The sequence below is a fragment of the Sciurus carolinensis genome, chromosome 17, assembly GCF_902686445.1.
Source record: "Sciurus carolinensis chromosome 17, mSciCar1.2, whole genome shotgun sequence".
Taxonomy (NCBI): domain Eukaryota; kingdom Metazoa; phylum Chordata; class Mammalia; order Rodentia; family Sciuridae; genus Sciurus; species Sciurus carolinensis.
Genome location: NC_062229.1, coordinates 22,682,402 through 22,696,934, shown reverse-complemented (window position 1 = coordinate 22,696,934; position 14,533 = coordinate 22,682,402). Strand labels below are relative to the sequence as shown.

The following is a 14,533-nucleotide window of genomic DNA, read 5'->3' as shown; positions in this document are numbered from 1 at the left end:
GGGATCAGGGACTTGACCAGAGTCCCCTGCTCCTTGCCCCTACCTGTACTACCAGGTACGTAGTGTGTATGTGTGTGTACGTAGCCATTGGATCTTCAAAGAACCAACTTTCCATTTCCCAGAGATGGAAACAGCTCAGAGAGGCCAATGTTTCCTCCATGGTCCCACAGTAAGGAGCAGAGTTGGACTTGGACCTGTCGCTCCAGGTTCCTATGCTAGAGTGTGATTATTGTGGGGCCTTCACTCCCTCACCCCAGGGGCAGCTGGAGCCCAGGACGCCAGTATGGTCACCTAAAGGACAGATGGGCAAACTGAGGCCTGTAGGTCAAGCCCCTTAACCAAGTCACTCACCAACCCTTGCGTAGGCAGGTGTCCAGGATGGAAGATCCCAAACTCCCTCAGAGTCCCATTCCGTTTTTAAAGGTGATTACACGGAAAGAAGCTCAAGAGGTTCCCTGCTGACCCAAAGTCAGCCAACAGGAGCAGGGACGTGGCTATGCACTCATTATCAAGAGCGGTCCTTCCACCGCAGGGTCCAGGCCCACTTTTCCACAGAGCCACGCAGCTGCGTCGCCTTTAACACCCCCCCCCCTCGCCGGCCTCCCTCCTCCCCTTGCAGGCAGACTCCGGGATTGCGCCGCCCTGCGGGACCTGCCCAGTCCTTCCCCGGTGTGCGGGGAGCGCGCAGTCGGGACGCGCAGGGGCCGCTCGGCTGGGGCCGCGCGGGCAGGATGGTGAGTGCGGCCACCGGAGCAGGTCCCAGGCTGGTAGTGTGTCCCTGATCCCCCGGTTTTGGGCTTCTGTCTCCGATTCTGTTCCTTCGGTGTTTCTCTTCCCATTCTCTGTTCTCTTTCACCCTCTTGTATCTGTCCTTTTTTCTGACACTGTCCCCCTCCATGCCTCCTTCTACCTTTCTCTCCCTTTTTTCGGGGTGGGTGGTGATGTTCTCCCTCTCTCTTTGCCTGTCTCTCCCCGATCCCTGTCTCTCGTTCCTCATCTGTGTCTCTGTTCCTCGAGCGCTCTCTTCTCTGCTTCTTCCTCCATGTCTCTCTCCGTCCCTCTCTCTCGGTTCTTTCTGCCCCTGTTCTCCCCAGCCCCAGCCCCTTGTCGTTCCCGGTGTCTCTGGCCACCCCACCCCCCGCGCTCCCGTCCCGGCCCGGTTTGCTGCAGTCTCCTGGCGCACCGATAACCTTGCTACCGCGGCTCCGGCTCCTCCCCTCCCCACTCCAGAGCCCGGCCCCGGAGAGGAGGAGGCGGAGCTGCGAGCCACCTGAGTTGGGGTGGGGGCTCAGGTGGGGTGCTGGGGCAGGTCTCAGGGAGAAAGAGTTCAGGGGCATGGCTTAGATCAGGAGCGAGGGTGCAGGGGAGGGGACCTACTGACATTCGCCTTGGGGGAGTCCTCTGGGACCCTGACCGGAGTGGGGACCTGGGCATTTGAGAAGTCCTCTGGGGAGGCAGGCAGTCCTCTAAAAGGCAAAGGCTGCTTGAGGCTGGACCGAGCACCTTGTGTCCCCAGGTGTGCGCTCCGGCGGCCCTTGGGCGGGGCGTGCTCCCGGCTGCGGTTTGGGGAATACTGCTGCTAACTGCCTCGGTGGAGGCGCAGCGCGGCCGGAAGAAGGTCGTGCACGTGCTGGGTGAGTCTGGGCCGCGGAAGCGGGTCTTGCCCCTAAGGAGTCGAGGCCAAGAGCGAGCACCCAGCTGCGCAGACGCGGCAGCCGGGTAGCGTTGCTGTTGGCCTCAGTCCCTCCATCCCACGATCTGAGCCCCTGCCCACTTCCTGAGCCCCTTTACCTTTCTGATTCCCTGGCCCGCACCCAAGTCTTCTTCCTATATCCCCTGCCCCACTCCTAGACCCCCTTTCTGAACTTTGTTTGGTTGCCCTACAGAGGGTGAGTCGGGCTCAGTGGTGGTGCAGACGGCACCTGGGCAAGTGGTAAGCCACCGGGGTGGCACCATCGTCTTGCCCTGCCGCTATCATTACGAAGCAGCCGCTCATGGCCACGATGGCGTCCGCCTCAAGTGGACAAAGGTGGTGGATCCTTTGGCCTTCGCCGACGTCTTCGTGGCCCTGGGTCCCCAGCACCGGGCATTCGGCAGCTACCGTGGGAGGGCCGAGCTGCAGAACGATGGGCCTGGGGATGCCTCCCTGGTCCTCCGAAATGTCACCCTGCAGGATTACGGGCGCTATGAGTGTGAGGTCACCAATGAGCTGGAAGACGACGCTGGCATGGTCAAGCTGGACCTGGAAGGTGACCAGCACATGGGCAGGATGGAACTTCTAAGGGAGGAGAGAAGGGGAGATTGCAAGGGACAAAATCCAAATGAAGTTGAAGAAATTTAGAGATCATGTTGGGTTAGATCAATGGTTCTGATGAGGGTGATTTTGCTCCCCATGAACTTTGACAATGTCTTGAGACAGTTTAGGTTGCTATACTTGGAATGGAGGTGATACTGACATCTAGTGGGGAGAAGTCAGGGATTCTGCCTGACACGAGACAGTCCCCCACAGGAATAATAATCCAATTTAAAAATGTCAATAAGAGGACAATAAGAAACCCTGGGATAGTTAAAGTTCAGGTACTGTAAGATCCAGGTATTTCAGAAATCCATCTCTCATTCCTGCTTCCTGAATGGGCTTTCCTCTTATGGAACCCAAAGGAATCCCAATCCCAGTGCCAGGCTTCTACCCTCACAGCTTAGCAATGGGTTTCCTGGGAGTCTTAGCTAGAGTCTCAGAGTTGTTTCTCATTGGACCAGGTCGAGTCACACTGCCCATCTGTGAACCAATCTCTGTGTCTAAGAGATGGGCTGCCCTGATTGGCTGACCATGGAGCTGATAGGTGGAGTTTATATCTTAAGAAATCCCTCCTACCTGTTTGCCTGACTCAGACCACTAGAATCCTAGAGGATTCTAGGAGAGATTTCAGGGGCCCCCCACTTGCAGAACTTTCTAACAATAACAAATCCCAACAGTGGCAGCAACTCTCCGTTATTAGGCATTCATGTGCCAGCCAGAGAGTTGAAGAGCTCTCTGGAGTCTCTCATTTAATTTCCCCCAAACCCCACGGGAGACAGCTATTACCAGCAGATGGGCCATGGACTCAGTGAGGTTAGATAGAGCCTTGCCCAGGGCACAGGCTAATGAGCCGCAAGGTCCAGATTCAATCTCCTGTCAGACTCCAGTTCTCCCTGGCCCCTGTCTGCCCTCTGGGTTTACTTAAAGTATTCAACTCAGCCAAGACCTGCACAAACACAAAGGACTTTTGAGCTGCATTGACTATATGAGTCCAATGAGGGACAGGTTCATAAGAACTGAAGGTGGAAAGGGATATTAATGGGTACCTCCTTGAGCAATGCTGGTGAATCGAATGGTTTTCACCCTGGGTCAACCTTCCAGGCACTCCCAGTCTTAGGGAGTCCTGCACCAGAAACAGACATTCCTGGATCTGGGCTTTCTACTGGACCAGTGGGAAGGACTGAGTGCCTGTGGGATGTCAGAGACATGTAAGACCCAATAGAGGAGGGTTTGGGAGTTAACTTTTGAAGGAAGACTTGAGTTTGACAGGCGGAAAAGGATACGACGAACTTGAGCAACTGTCTCCAGCGATGGATGAGGGATAGACAGACACCATTAAGTACGTTAAGGTGGAGGGTCAAGTAAATCCAAACTTTAAGGTTAAAGGAACCATAATGGATGTGAGCTGAGGAAAGGCATGGTCAGATGGGATCTGGGGCTAGAGAGGGATGAACTGGAAGATTCAGGTAGAACAGTCTCAGGGTATCTCAGATGTCAGGGGACCGGGCGTGCTAGGGACCCTGGCTGACTCCCTGTGCATCCCCGCCAGGCGTGGTCTTCCCCTACCACCCGCGTGGAGGCCGCTACAAGCTGACCTTCGCGGAGGCACAGCGCGCGTGTGCGGAGCAGGATGGTATCCTGGCGTCCGCCGAGCAGCTGCACGCGGCCTGGCGCGATGGTCTGGACTGGTGCAACGCAGGCTGGCTGCGCGACGGATCCGTGCAGTACCCGGTGAGCCAGCCTCGGGAGCCCTGCGGCGGCCTGAGCGGGTCCGGGAGTGCCGGGGCTGGTGGTGGAGCCAACGGCGGCGTGCGCAACTACGGCTATCGGCATAACGCTGAGGAACGCTATGACGCCTTCTGCTTCACGTCCAACCTCCCGGGTGCGTAGGCTCCGCCCCAGGCAATCTCTTCACCACCCGGCCCTCCGCTGTGGTAACTAGGGTACCCTTGTCCCGCGACAGTCAAACGCCACCTGGCACCAACATTGCCCAGGCAGAGGCTCGGGTCCCTGGCTACAGGGGAGGGAATGTTCCTGGGATCCTGGACTGCAGGAGGGTGAGATCCTGAACCCCAGCCCAAGTCCCCGGAACTGTCCCAACAATCCATTCCCATGTCACCCCCACAGGACGCGTGTTCTTCCTGAAGCCCCTGAGGCCTGTGCCTTTCGCAGGAGCGGCGCGCGCGTGTGCGGCGCGCGGTGCGTCGGTGGCCAAGGTGGGCCAGCTATTTGCTGCGTGGAAGCTTCAGTTGCTGGACCGCTGCACCGCGGGCTGGCTGGCCGATGGCAGCGCGCGCTACCCCATCGTGAACCCACGTGCGCGCTGCGGAGGCCTCCGGCCAGGTGTGCGCAGCCTGGGCTTCCCAGACGCCTCCCGACGCCTCTTCGGCGTTTACTGCTACCGAGCACCAGGCGCACCAGATCCGGCTCCCGGGGGCTGGGGATGGGGCTGGGCCGGAGGCGGCGGCTGGGCTGGAGGCGCACGCGACCCGGCGGCCTGGACCCCGCTGCGCGTCTAGGACCCAGGAGGGTGACGGTTGTGGGTGCTTGGCGAATGATCGAGCGCCCTGATGTCCCCTGGATACTGGCGACGCCCCTGAAGTCCCTGAAGATGGGTTTTCCCCCTTGAGGTCCCTGGAGAGTGGACACCCCTGCAGTTCCCTGCAGGCTGACCAGGCCTCTTGCGGTCCTTGAACATTAACCACACCCCTTGAGGTCTCCTGGAGACTGGCCACATTCCTTGTGGTCTCTTAGAAACTAACCACGCCCCTGGGGTCCCTTGAGACTGGCCAGTCCTCTGGAGACTGGCCAAACCCACTTTTTCTGGACAGTGGATTTCCCATTTTCCCAACTTACTTCAGGAGAAGTGCCACGCTCCCTGAGGATACTGGGAGGCCAACAGAACCCACGGCTTCTTGGTGACTGGCTACCCCTCTTTGGCCCCCTGGAAACAAACGGACCGTCCCCTTGGTCGCCTGGAGGCTGGCCCCCCGGGATTATCTGAAGACTGGCCACACATCCTCTGCATTTCCCTGGAGACTGAAAACTGGTCCTCTGAGGTCACCTGCACACCAAATTTCCCTCCCTGTCACCTGGAGAGAAAACAGAAACCTCAGGGTTCCCCAGGTTACCATGCTCCGATGGAGGATCCATGTACACTATGGGCTCAGGCATTTCCTCTCCCCCACTGTGACTCGGAGACTGGATACTCCCATTCTCCCCTTGCTCCCTGAGAACCCCCTAAAGTTTCTAGGGTAACAGGCCATGTTCCTAGGTTACTGTGGAGGACAGCCCCACCCTCCAGCTCATGGGAGAACACTCTCATCTGTCATCTGACTATTGACATACCCCAGCAGGTTCACCTGAGTGGTGGCCACATCCCATCCCTCAGGTTTTTCTCTGGAGGGAGACCAAACCCATTTCACAATCCCTGAAGGCCCTTGATGGACTGTCACCAAAGATCTTGTCATTTTTTATGGAGACCAACTGTCTAGCTTCCCACTGTCACCAGGGAGATCAATCAGTCCAACACATACCTATCACCTAAAGTCACACTTCAATCAGTCACACCCATGGAGATGGTGACTCCCTCCTCCAGCTGTAACCATGAATACCACACGTTTCTTATCTCACTGGCCTTCACCCCAGTCCTACAATTCTACTTCAGGCTGTACTCACCCTGACCAACCACCATGGAGACCACCCTCCCCCTAACTGTCCCCGGGCTGACCCAAATTTGGTTCTCCAGCTCTCACCATAGAAACAGGCTGCCCCTTTCCCAGGCTGCACACCGGCTCCTTATGGTCCTCTGAGCTCCGCCCCAAGGCGACTTGAACCTCACAACTGTTGTCATGGAGACCAAACTCTGGTGTCTGAGGTAACAGAACACCTGTCCCCTAGGCTTTCCCTCCACAACAGGGTCCTGCCCCACCAAGCTGTCGCCATAGAGACTGTCAACATCATCTCTATGGCAACTGACCTCCCAGCTCTCAGGAACTTCTCACCTTGGAGGGGATACCCTGGGTTCCTCCCCCTGGGGCTCCTCCCACGGTTTCATCAGGGGCCCCATGATTGCCCCTTCACCGGATGGGCCCAGGCCCAGACAGGGCTGAACTTCTGGAGCTGCTGGTCACCCTCTGTTTGCACGCTCGCTATATGCCAGACAGCAGCTGTGCATGAGACACCCTTGCAACACCGGGCTTTTGATTACCATCCTACAGAGGAGGAAACTGAGGCTGTGGAATGCCCTGGCCCTATGAGCTGTGCCAGCATTGAGCTCTCCTTTTGTTCTGAGACTTCATCCCCATTCTCACCCAGTTTGTACTCCTTCCCTGACCCCTGCCCACATTTCCCTCCTTAGAGATCCAGGAGGGTGGAATGTTTCTTAAACTTCAAAATCCACCAGGTTCTAAGGAGTGATTTGTGCTGAGGTCAGCCAGACTCCTCAGTGGTGAGACCCTGTTCCTGGAGACAGGCCACGGACAAAGCCACCCCAGGTGTGGGAGACTCCAGCTCTGCGGTCCTGCCTGGAATAACCCTGGCATCCCACATGGGGGCTTCCTTACTGTCACTTCCATCTCTAGGAAACCCATCTCTGAGTTCTGGAACCAGGTGGACTTGTGGTCGAATCCCACATCATCTTCTTGTTCACTGTGTGACCAAGTGACAAAACCCCTCTGAGCCTGTTTCCTTCTCTATAGCAGGGTTGTTCTAAAATCCCTCCAGTACAAAGCATACAGCAGGGGTTCAATAAATCTGTTTCTTTTGATGAATGAGAAAATGAGGCAGCTGGTGAGTAATTGCTTCATAAACGCGTTTTGATGGACAAAACACTTTCTGACTGGAGGAGCTTGGTTTTTGGTTCCTCCCGCAGGCTGCAGAGACATCTCTCCCTCCCCTGCCGGCATGCCCTTCCCCAAGCCACCCCACATAGTACTGCCACTTCTTAACTGTCCTGATGGTCCTTGAGAATACCCAGGGCATGCAACGTTGAAAACGAGATTGAAGTTCCTGTCCCAGGAAAGTGATAAAGTTGCAAAGTTTCTCTGGCTTGGGAGTAGGGGGCGGGGAAGGTCTCAGAGGAGTGTGGAAAGTTTCTAGGACAAAGGCAAAGCCAGAAGGAAAACAAAAGTTAAAATCCTGAATTGGTCATAAAATTGGAGTGGTCCATCTGACTGCACATCCTTCAGAGCTTCCAGAGACACAGACCCCTCAACTTTATTGTTTTAGTTTTAGATGGACACAATACTTTAATTTTATTTATTTATGTGGTGCTGAGGATGCAACCCAGTGCCTCACCCATGCTAGGTAAGCACTGAGCCACAACCCCAGCCCAATCCTTCACCTTAAATAAGGGTCCAGCAACCTAATTAGGTGGCTAGCATTTCCAGCTGGGTCTTAGCTTCCTCCAATGGGATAATGGTAAGGGGCGTGTTTCCAAAGATGAATGCATGGGGACTGGGGCTATAGCTCAGTTGGTAGAGTACTTGCCTTACAAGCACAAGGCCCTGGGTTCAATCCCCAGCACCAAAAAAAAAAAAAAAAAAAAAGATGAATGCATGCTTTTCTGCCTCATCAGTATTGTCATCCCTGGGTTGGAGATTCCTGGTTTCCCCTCGAGTATGTAAATTTCCTTCTCATTCCAAGAAAGTTGCAAGTGGTTGACTTCATTTCCTTTGGGCTTGGTCAATGAATGCTATGACCCATCATTTGGGCAACTCTGATTGGTCTAGGAGGAGGCATGGACCTATGCAAACCAATGAGACTCAGCTCCTGGAATTTGGGTGGAACTTCCTTCTGCAAGTGGTTCCCGTGATGTTAAGGTGCAGGTCTCAAGACCCCCTAAGAAATGGCAGCCTGAATAGAAACCTTCCTGAAACCAGATACTCAGAAATATCTCCTGTTCGTCACCCAGTTTATATCCCAGAGATATCTGAAGTTTCTTAAAAGCCCTTCCCAAATGTTTCATGCTCATTCCAGCAACCAGGAGAGCATGCATACAACAGCCAACCCTTGGTAATCTCAGGGAACTGGTTCCAGGACTCCCTATGGATTCCAAAATCTGAAGATGCTCAAGTTCTTTATATGAAATAGTATAGTTTGCATAGAATTTACATAATCCTCCCATATACTTCTTTTTGGAGGGTAGTGGGGATTGAACTCAGGGACACTCAACCACTGAGTCACATCCCCAGTTCTATTTTGGATTTTATTTAGAGACAGGTTCTCACTAAGTTGCTCAGCACCTCATCATTGCTGAGGCTGGCTTTGAACTTGCCATCCTCCTGTCTCAGCCTCTCAAGCCACTGGGATTACAGGGTGCCCCACCATACCCAGCCTTCCCATATACTTTAAAACACCTCTACATGACTTTTAATACCAAATATGCTGTAAATGCCATGAAAATAGTAATACTCAATTTTTAGGGAACCATGACAAGAAAAAAAGCCTATACATACTTAGTAGGGGACAATTTTTGCCCCAAACATTTTCCTTTTAGGTACTGGGAATTGAACCCAGGGGTGCTTAACCACTGAGCCACATTACCAGTCTGTTTTTTTTTTATTTTTTTAACTTTATTTTGTTTATTTATCTTTATGTAGTGATGAGGACTGAACCCAGTGCCTCACACATGATAGGCAAGCGCTCTACCACTGAGCCACAACCACAGCATCCCCAGCCTGTTTTTATATTGTATTTGGAGACAGGGTGTCGCTAAGTTGCTGAGGCTGACTTTGAACTCGTAATCCTCTGCCTCACCTCCCAAGTCTCTGGAATTACAGGTGTGTGCCACCGTGCCTGGATGTCCCAAATATTTTCAATCCTCCGTTAGTTGAATCTTCAGGTACTGAGAACTGACTGTATTATTTCTTTTCCCCACTTTTACACAAGCGATTGTGTGTAACATATACTTTCTTATACTGTGGTAAAATTTATATAAAACTTACCATTTTAACAGAAAAACATAGCAACATAAAATTCCATTAATATAATGACATAAACACATCAATATAAAAACATAAAATCATGTTGATAAATAAAATGACATAAGAACATAATATAAAGTTAATCATTTTACTCCAGATATGGTATGGAAGTGCTTACCTGTAATCCCAGCTCCTGGGGTACATGGGGGTTGAAGCAGGAAAACTGAGTTTGAGGCCAGCCTCAGCAACAGAGTGAGACCCTGTCTTAAAATTTTAAAAACTAGGTAACACTTTAAAGAGAACGATTCAGGATCTGGGGATGTGGCTCAGTGACAGATTGCTGGCCTAGCATGTGCAAGGTCCTGGGTTCTATCCCTTAAACTGAAAAAAATTGAAGCGATTGACTGACAGGTAGTTAGTACATTCATGTTTGTGTAGCCACCACCTCTACCTAGATTCAAGATCTTTTCCACGAAACCCCCATACCCATTAAGCAGTTGCTCCTCGTTCCTCCAATCCCTTGGCAACTGCTAACCTCCTTTCCGTCTCTATGGATTTGCCTATTCTTGATATCTCCTAGTAATGGCCTCATGCAACATATGGTCTTTATGTCTGGCTCTTTTCATTCTGCATCACATTTTCAAGGTTGGTCCACCTCGTAGCTTGGATCCATACTTCATTTCTACTTATGAATAATGTTTCCAGGTATGTGCTATAGTTGACTATGTCCTCCAAAGGTCCATGTGCCTAGTCCCCAGCCTGTGACCTTGTTAGGAGGTGCTGCAGCCTTTAGGAGGTGAGGACTAGTGGAAGGAAGTTAAGTCTTTAGTGGGGCACGCCATGGAAGGAGACAGTGGGACCCTGGCCCCTTCCTGTCTCTCTCTGATTCCTAGCCACCCGGAGGTGAGTGGCCTCCTCTACCCCGCCATGATGTACTGCGCCTCCACAGGCCCAAACATGAGGGCCAAGAGACCATCGACTGAAGGCACAAGCCAAAATACATCTTTTCCCTTAAGTTATTTCAGGTGTTTTGTCACGGTAACAGGAAGCTAACACAATTTGTATATTCTGCACGTGCGCGCGTGTGTGTGTGTATATGTGTGAACACGTTAATGGTCATAGCAGGATTATTCACCGTAGCCCAAAGTGGGAACATTCCAAATATCCACCAATAGATAAATGAATAAATAGTGTGTGCTATATACAGGGACTCAGGATGTGACTCAGTGGTAAAATTGCTTGCCTGGTTGTGTGTGAGGCCCTGGATTTGAGCTCAACACACACACACACACACACACACACACACACACACACACACAAAACCAGGGACACTTTACCACAGAGCTACATCCCCAGTTCTTTTGTTTTTTAAGACAGTGTTATACTAAGTTGCTTCAGGCTTTGCTAAATCGCTGAGGCTAGCCTTGAACTTGTGATCCTCTTGCTTCAGGCTTCTGAATCGCTGGGATTATAGGCATGCCTCACTGTGCTTGACTCAGTATGTAAATTTTTTTTTTTTTTTTTTTTTTTTTTTTTTTTTGTGGTGCTGGGGATGGAACCCAGGTCTTGTGCATACCAGGCAAGTGCTGTACTACTCAGCTATGTCACCAGCTCTCATTTTATTTCAAGACGAGTTTCACTGAGTTGCCCAGACTAGCCTCAAACTTGCAGTCCTCCTGCCTCAGCCTCCTGAGCAGCTGGGATTACAGGCATGCACCACCATTTCTTTTGTTACAGTCACATCATCTCACACAAAAGCTGGAGGAAGATCTCAGGAGTTGTTTGCTCAAGGGATTAAACTTGTGCTTTCTATAGTGGTCTCTATATGGGTTTTTTTTTTTGTTGTTGTTGTTGTTTTTTGTTTTGTTTTTGGTACGGGGAATTGAACTCAGGGGCACTCAACCACTGAGCCCCGGCCCCAGCCCTATTTTGTATTTTACTTAGAGACAGGGTCTCACTGAGTTGCTGAGCGCCTCGGTTTTGCTGAGCCTGGCTTCGAACTCGTGATCCTCCTGCCTCAGCCTCCTGAGCTGCTGGGATTACAGGCGTGTGCCACTGCACCCGGCTGGTCTCTACTTCTTAAGAGATAGGATCAACTGATGCTCTACCCTTAATGGACACACTCACCTGTTTCACACATCCTTGCCAGCATTGTGTGTTGTCACTTTGGTTTTTTGTTTGTTTGTTTTTGAGACATGATCTAGTTCTATTGCCCAAGTGACCCTGGAACTCCAGAGCTCAAGCGATCTTCCTGCTGCCTCAGCCTCCTGAGTAGCTTGTATTTCAGGCACTTATGACTATTCCTATTTTCACTTTTGACTTTGGCCAATCTGCTAGGTGAAAATAGTCTCTCAAATGTTGTCATTTGAGATTTTTCATGGGAAACTAAACATCCCACTACCACCACTGACTTTGATCTTAAGTGCAGGCTGTTGAGACACCATAAATGCTCAGCTTGGGCACATTGTCATTAGTGATCTATGCAAGGCCCTCTCTTGTTAGATTTGTTTATTCCATTTTATTTACATGCCCTTTCTTTTATATCTTAGTGATTTGCAAAATGTGTATTATTTTGCCGAGCCTATGTTGTAGTGTAAGAGCTGGTATTTCCTGTTCTGTGAATGTTTGCTTATATATTTTGCCAGTTTGACTATTGGATTATTAGTCTTTTCCTATTGATTTGTAGGTGTTCTATAAAGAAGGTAGTAAGACCTTTACCTCTGATTTGCAAAATTGTTTTCCATTTGTCTTCTGACCTTGCTTATGGTGATTTTTTTTGTTTTGATATTGTTACTTTTATTTTTAAAATTATTTTAAATTTATTTTTTGGTACTGGGGCTTGAACCCAGGGACACTTAACCACTGAGCCACATCCCCAGCCCTTTTTATATTTTATTTAGAGATAGGGTCTCCCTGAGTTGCTTAGGGCCTTGCTAAGTTGCTGAGGTGACTTTGAACTCTGGATCCTCCTGTCTCAGCCTCCTGGAATCACAGGCCTGCGCCACCACACCCAACCCTATTATTGCTTTTAGAATTAAAGTCCAAATTCCTTCCTGCATGGCCCTGAATGGTTCATCCTTTGCCTCTGACCCTCTGACTTCCTCTCCCTTCACACTCTGCCTCTTTAACACCACAAGCTCATTGCTGTTTCTCAAGTGAGTTATGAACCCTTTTGTGTCTTATACTATATATATTAACTCCTATTAATTGTACACATTAATGAGTTTCACTGTGACATTTCCATACACTCACATGTCACTGTCTTCTCTTGCCCTCCCCTCTCCCATTTCCATGTCTCCTTCCCCAACCAGGTGGTTCCTATCTATGAACATTTTTTTTTTCAAATTTAATTTTTTTATTAAATTTTTAAAAATGCATCCATTATGAACACTCTTTAAAGGGGACTTTTGTCTTTGCGCTTCCCCTGCATGAAACACTCTTCCTCTTCTCTCCTGGTCTAATGAACGCTACTCCTCCTTTAGATTCCATCCTCTTCTTCTAGGAGACCTTCCCTGAACCCCCACCCAGGATCCTTTCTCCTGTTTAGCACCATCTCCCCAGCACCTAGCCCAGCACATGGCTCATAATAACTGCTCAGCACATGCATGCTGAGCCAATGAATCACTACAGTGTCAGGAGATGACAGCCCGGCTGAACTGTTAAAAAACTTTTATTAAAATGTCCAAGAAGTACATTAATGTCCACAGTGTCAGATACCACAGACCCACGGAACACTGCAGCTCACAGCAAAACCAGCAGAACCCAAAGCTAGTCACACGTACACACATTCACACGTATGCCACACACGTGGCACACGCAAACACACACGCACATCCCAAAGGGAAAGAGCAAAAGACAGACTCCCACTTTAGAAATGACCAGAGCCCCCTTCCACCATGGAGCTGGGGGAGCAGAGGGTAAAGGGGCCTAAGGGTAGGGAGCACCAATAAGACCCCCAAGAAGTTGCATCCCCAGCCTCCCCAAACACAGGATAATTCTTTTGTGAGGTGGGTGGCTGAAGATGTGTTGTTATTATTATTATTATTTTAAATCAATAAGTGTTATCAAAGTAAGAAGACAAACCTAGAGCTTTCTCAACAATAAGAACAATAAGAGGGAACAGTGACTAATGTCTATAGCAGAGAAGGTTAGACTGTGGTCAAGGGTAAGGTCCAATTTACACTTCTCAAGCATTTCTTAAATCTGAGTGTATGTGTGTGTATGTGTGTGTGTGTGTGTGTGTACACACACACATAACAGAGAAAGAGTCAGGTGCAGTGGTGCACATCTGTAATCCCAGTGACTCAGGAGGCTGAGGCAGGAGGATCATGAGTTCAAAGCCAGTCTCAGCAATTTATCGAGGCCCCAAGCAACTCAGAGAGACACTGTCTCTAAATAAAATATAAAAAGGACTGGGAATGTGTCTCAGTGACTAAGTGCCCTTGGGTTCAGTCCCCAGTACAGGGAGAAAGAGAGAGAGAGAGAGAGAGAGAGAGAGAGAGAGAGAGAGAGAGAGAGAGAGAGAGAGAGATGTTTTCACTGTCTTCCTCTAAAGTAGAGAGCAGTATCCGGAGTCAGACAGAAGCAGACCACACTATTCCTTTGGTCTTGGCCATGACTTCAATTCTGTGCCTTTCCCTTGTATATATGAACCTCAGTTTTGTCATATTAAATGAGAAAGTGATGGTTTCTAAGTCACTGGGCTATTGAGAAGATTCAAGATAGTAAGTCCTTAGCATGGTTTCTATTCCATAGTTGTCAATTCTATTATTTCCCAGGAGTGATATAGGCTCAGTTAACACATTTCTATCTCTACTGAGCCCTAGGTAGACCATGCATTTGCTTTTATTTCTTTCATGCAGAGGGCCATTCTCCACTATGATTTTAAACATGAATTCACAGATTTTTACTCAGGCTGAAGGAATTGAGAGTGGACAATGAACATGGAGAAAAAGTTCCAATCTTTCCTGCTAGAGATCAGGGAGCTGGGCCTTGTTTCTGGCTTGGGGAGGCCTTTTACAGGTCATGGATTTAAGGGAAGAAGTCTAGGAAAGATGTTCCCACCTGAAAAATTTAAAAGTATGAGAGAAAAATGTGTGTATGTGTGTGTTTGCGTGTGTATGTGTGTTTCGGTTTTAACACTGTGCATCTCTCTGTGACTGTAGGTAGGTGTTAATACTTCAAGTTTTAAGCATTTCTATTCCACCAGGCAATGGCCGGACATGGGGGAGGGGTGGGATCCACAGCAGGGATACTACCAATGTCTGCTTGAGGGATAGGTAGGTGCAGGGACTGGGTTAGAAAACCTGGC

General features: G+C 50.0%; 1 protein-coding gene across 1 annotated transcript; it reads left to right on the top strand.

The window, feature by feature from the left end:
* Positions 1 to 635: 635 nt before the first annotated feature.
* Positions 636 to 7,070, top strand: Hapln4 (hyaluronan and proteoglycan link protein 4). The gene is made up of 5 exons (XM_047531509.1): positions 636 to 734; positions 1,517 to 1,634; positions 1,887 to 2,249; positions 3,846 to 4,178; positions 4,424 to 7,070. Exons 1-5 carry the CDS (start codon positions 732 to 734, stop codon positions 4,813 to 4,815), a joined length of 1,209 nt encoding a protein of 402 aa, XP_047387465.1. The 5' UTR covers positions 636 to 731; the 3' UTR covers positions 4,816 to 7,070.
* Positions 7,071 to 14,533: the final 7,463 nt, after the last annotated feature.

Excerpts from the sequence above, each read along its gene's own strand:
- Hapln4 (XM_047531509.1), top strand. Across the intron at positions 2,250-3,845 it reads GGTCAAGCTGGACCTGGAAG|GCGTGGTCTTCCCCTACCAC; the intron begins GTGACCAGCACA and ends CATCCCCGCCAG. Across the intron at positions 4,179-4,423 it reads CTTCACGTCCAACCTCCCGG|GACGCGTGTTCTTCCTGAAG; the intron begins GTGCGTAGGCTC and ends TCACCCCCACAG.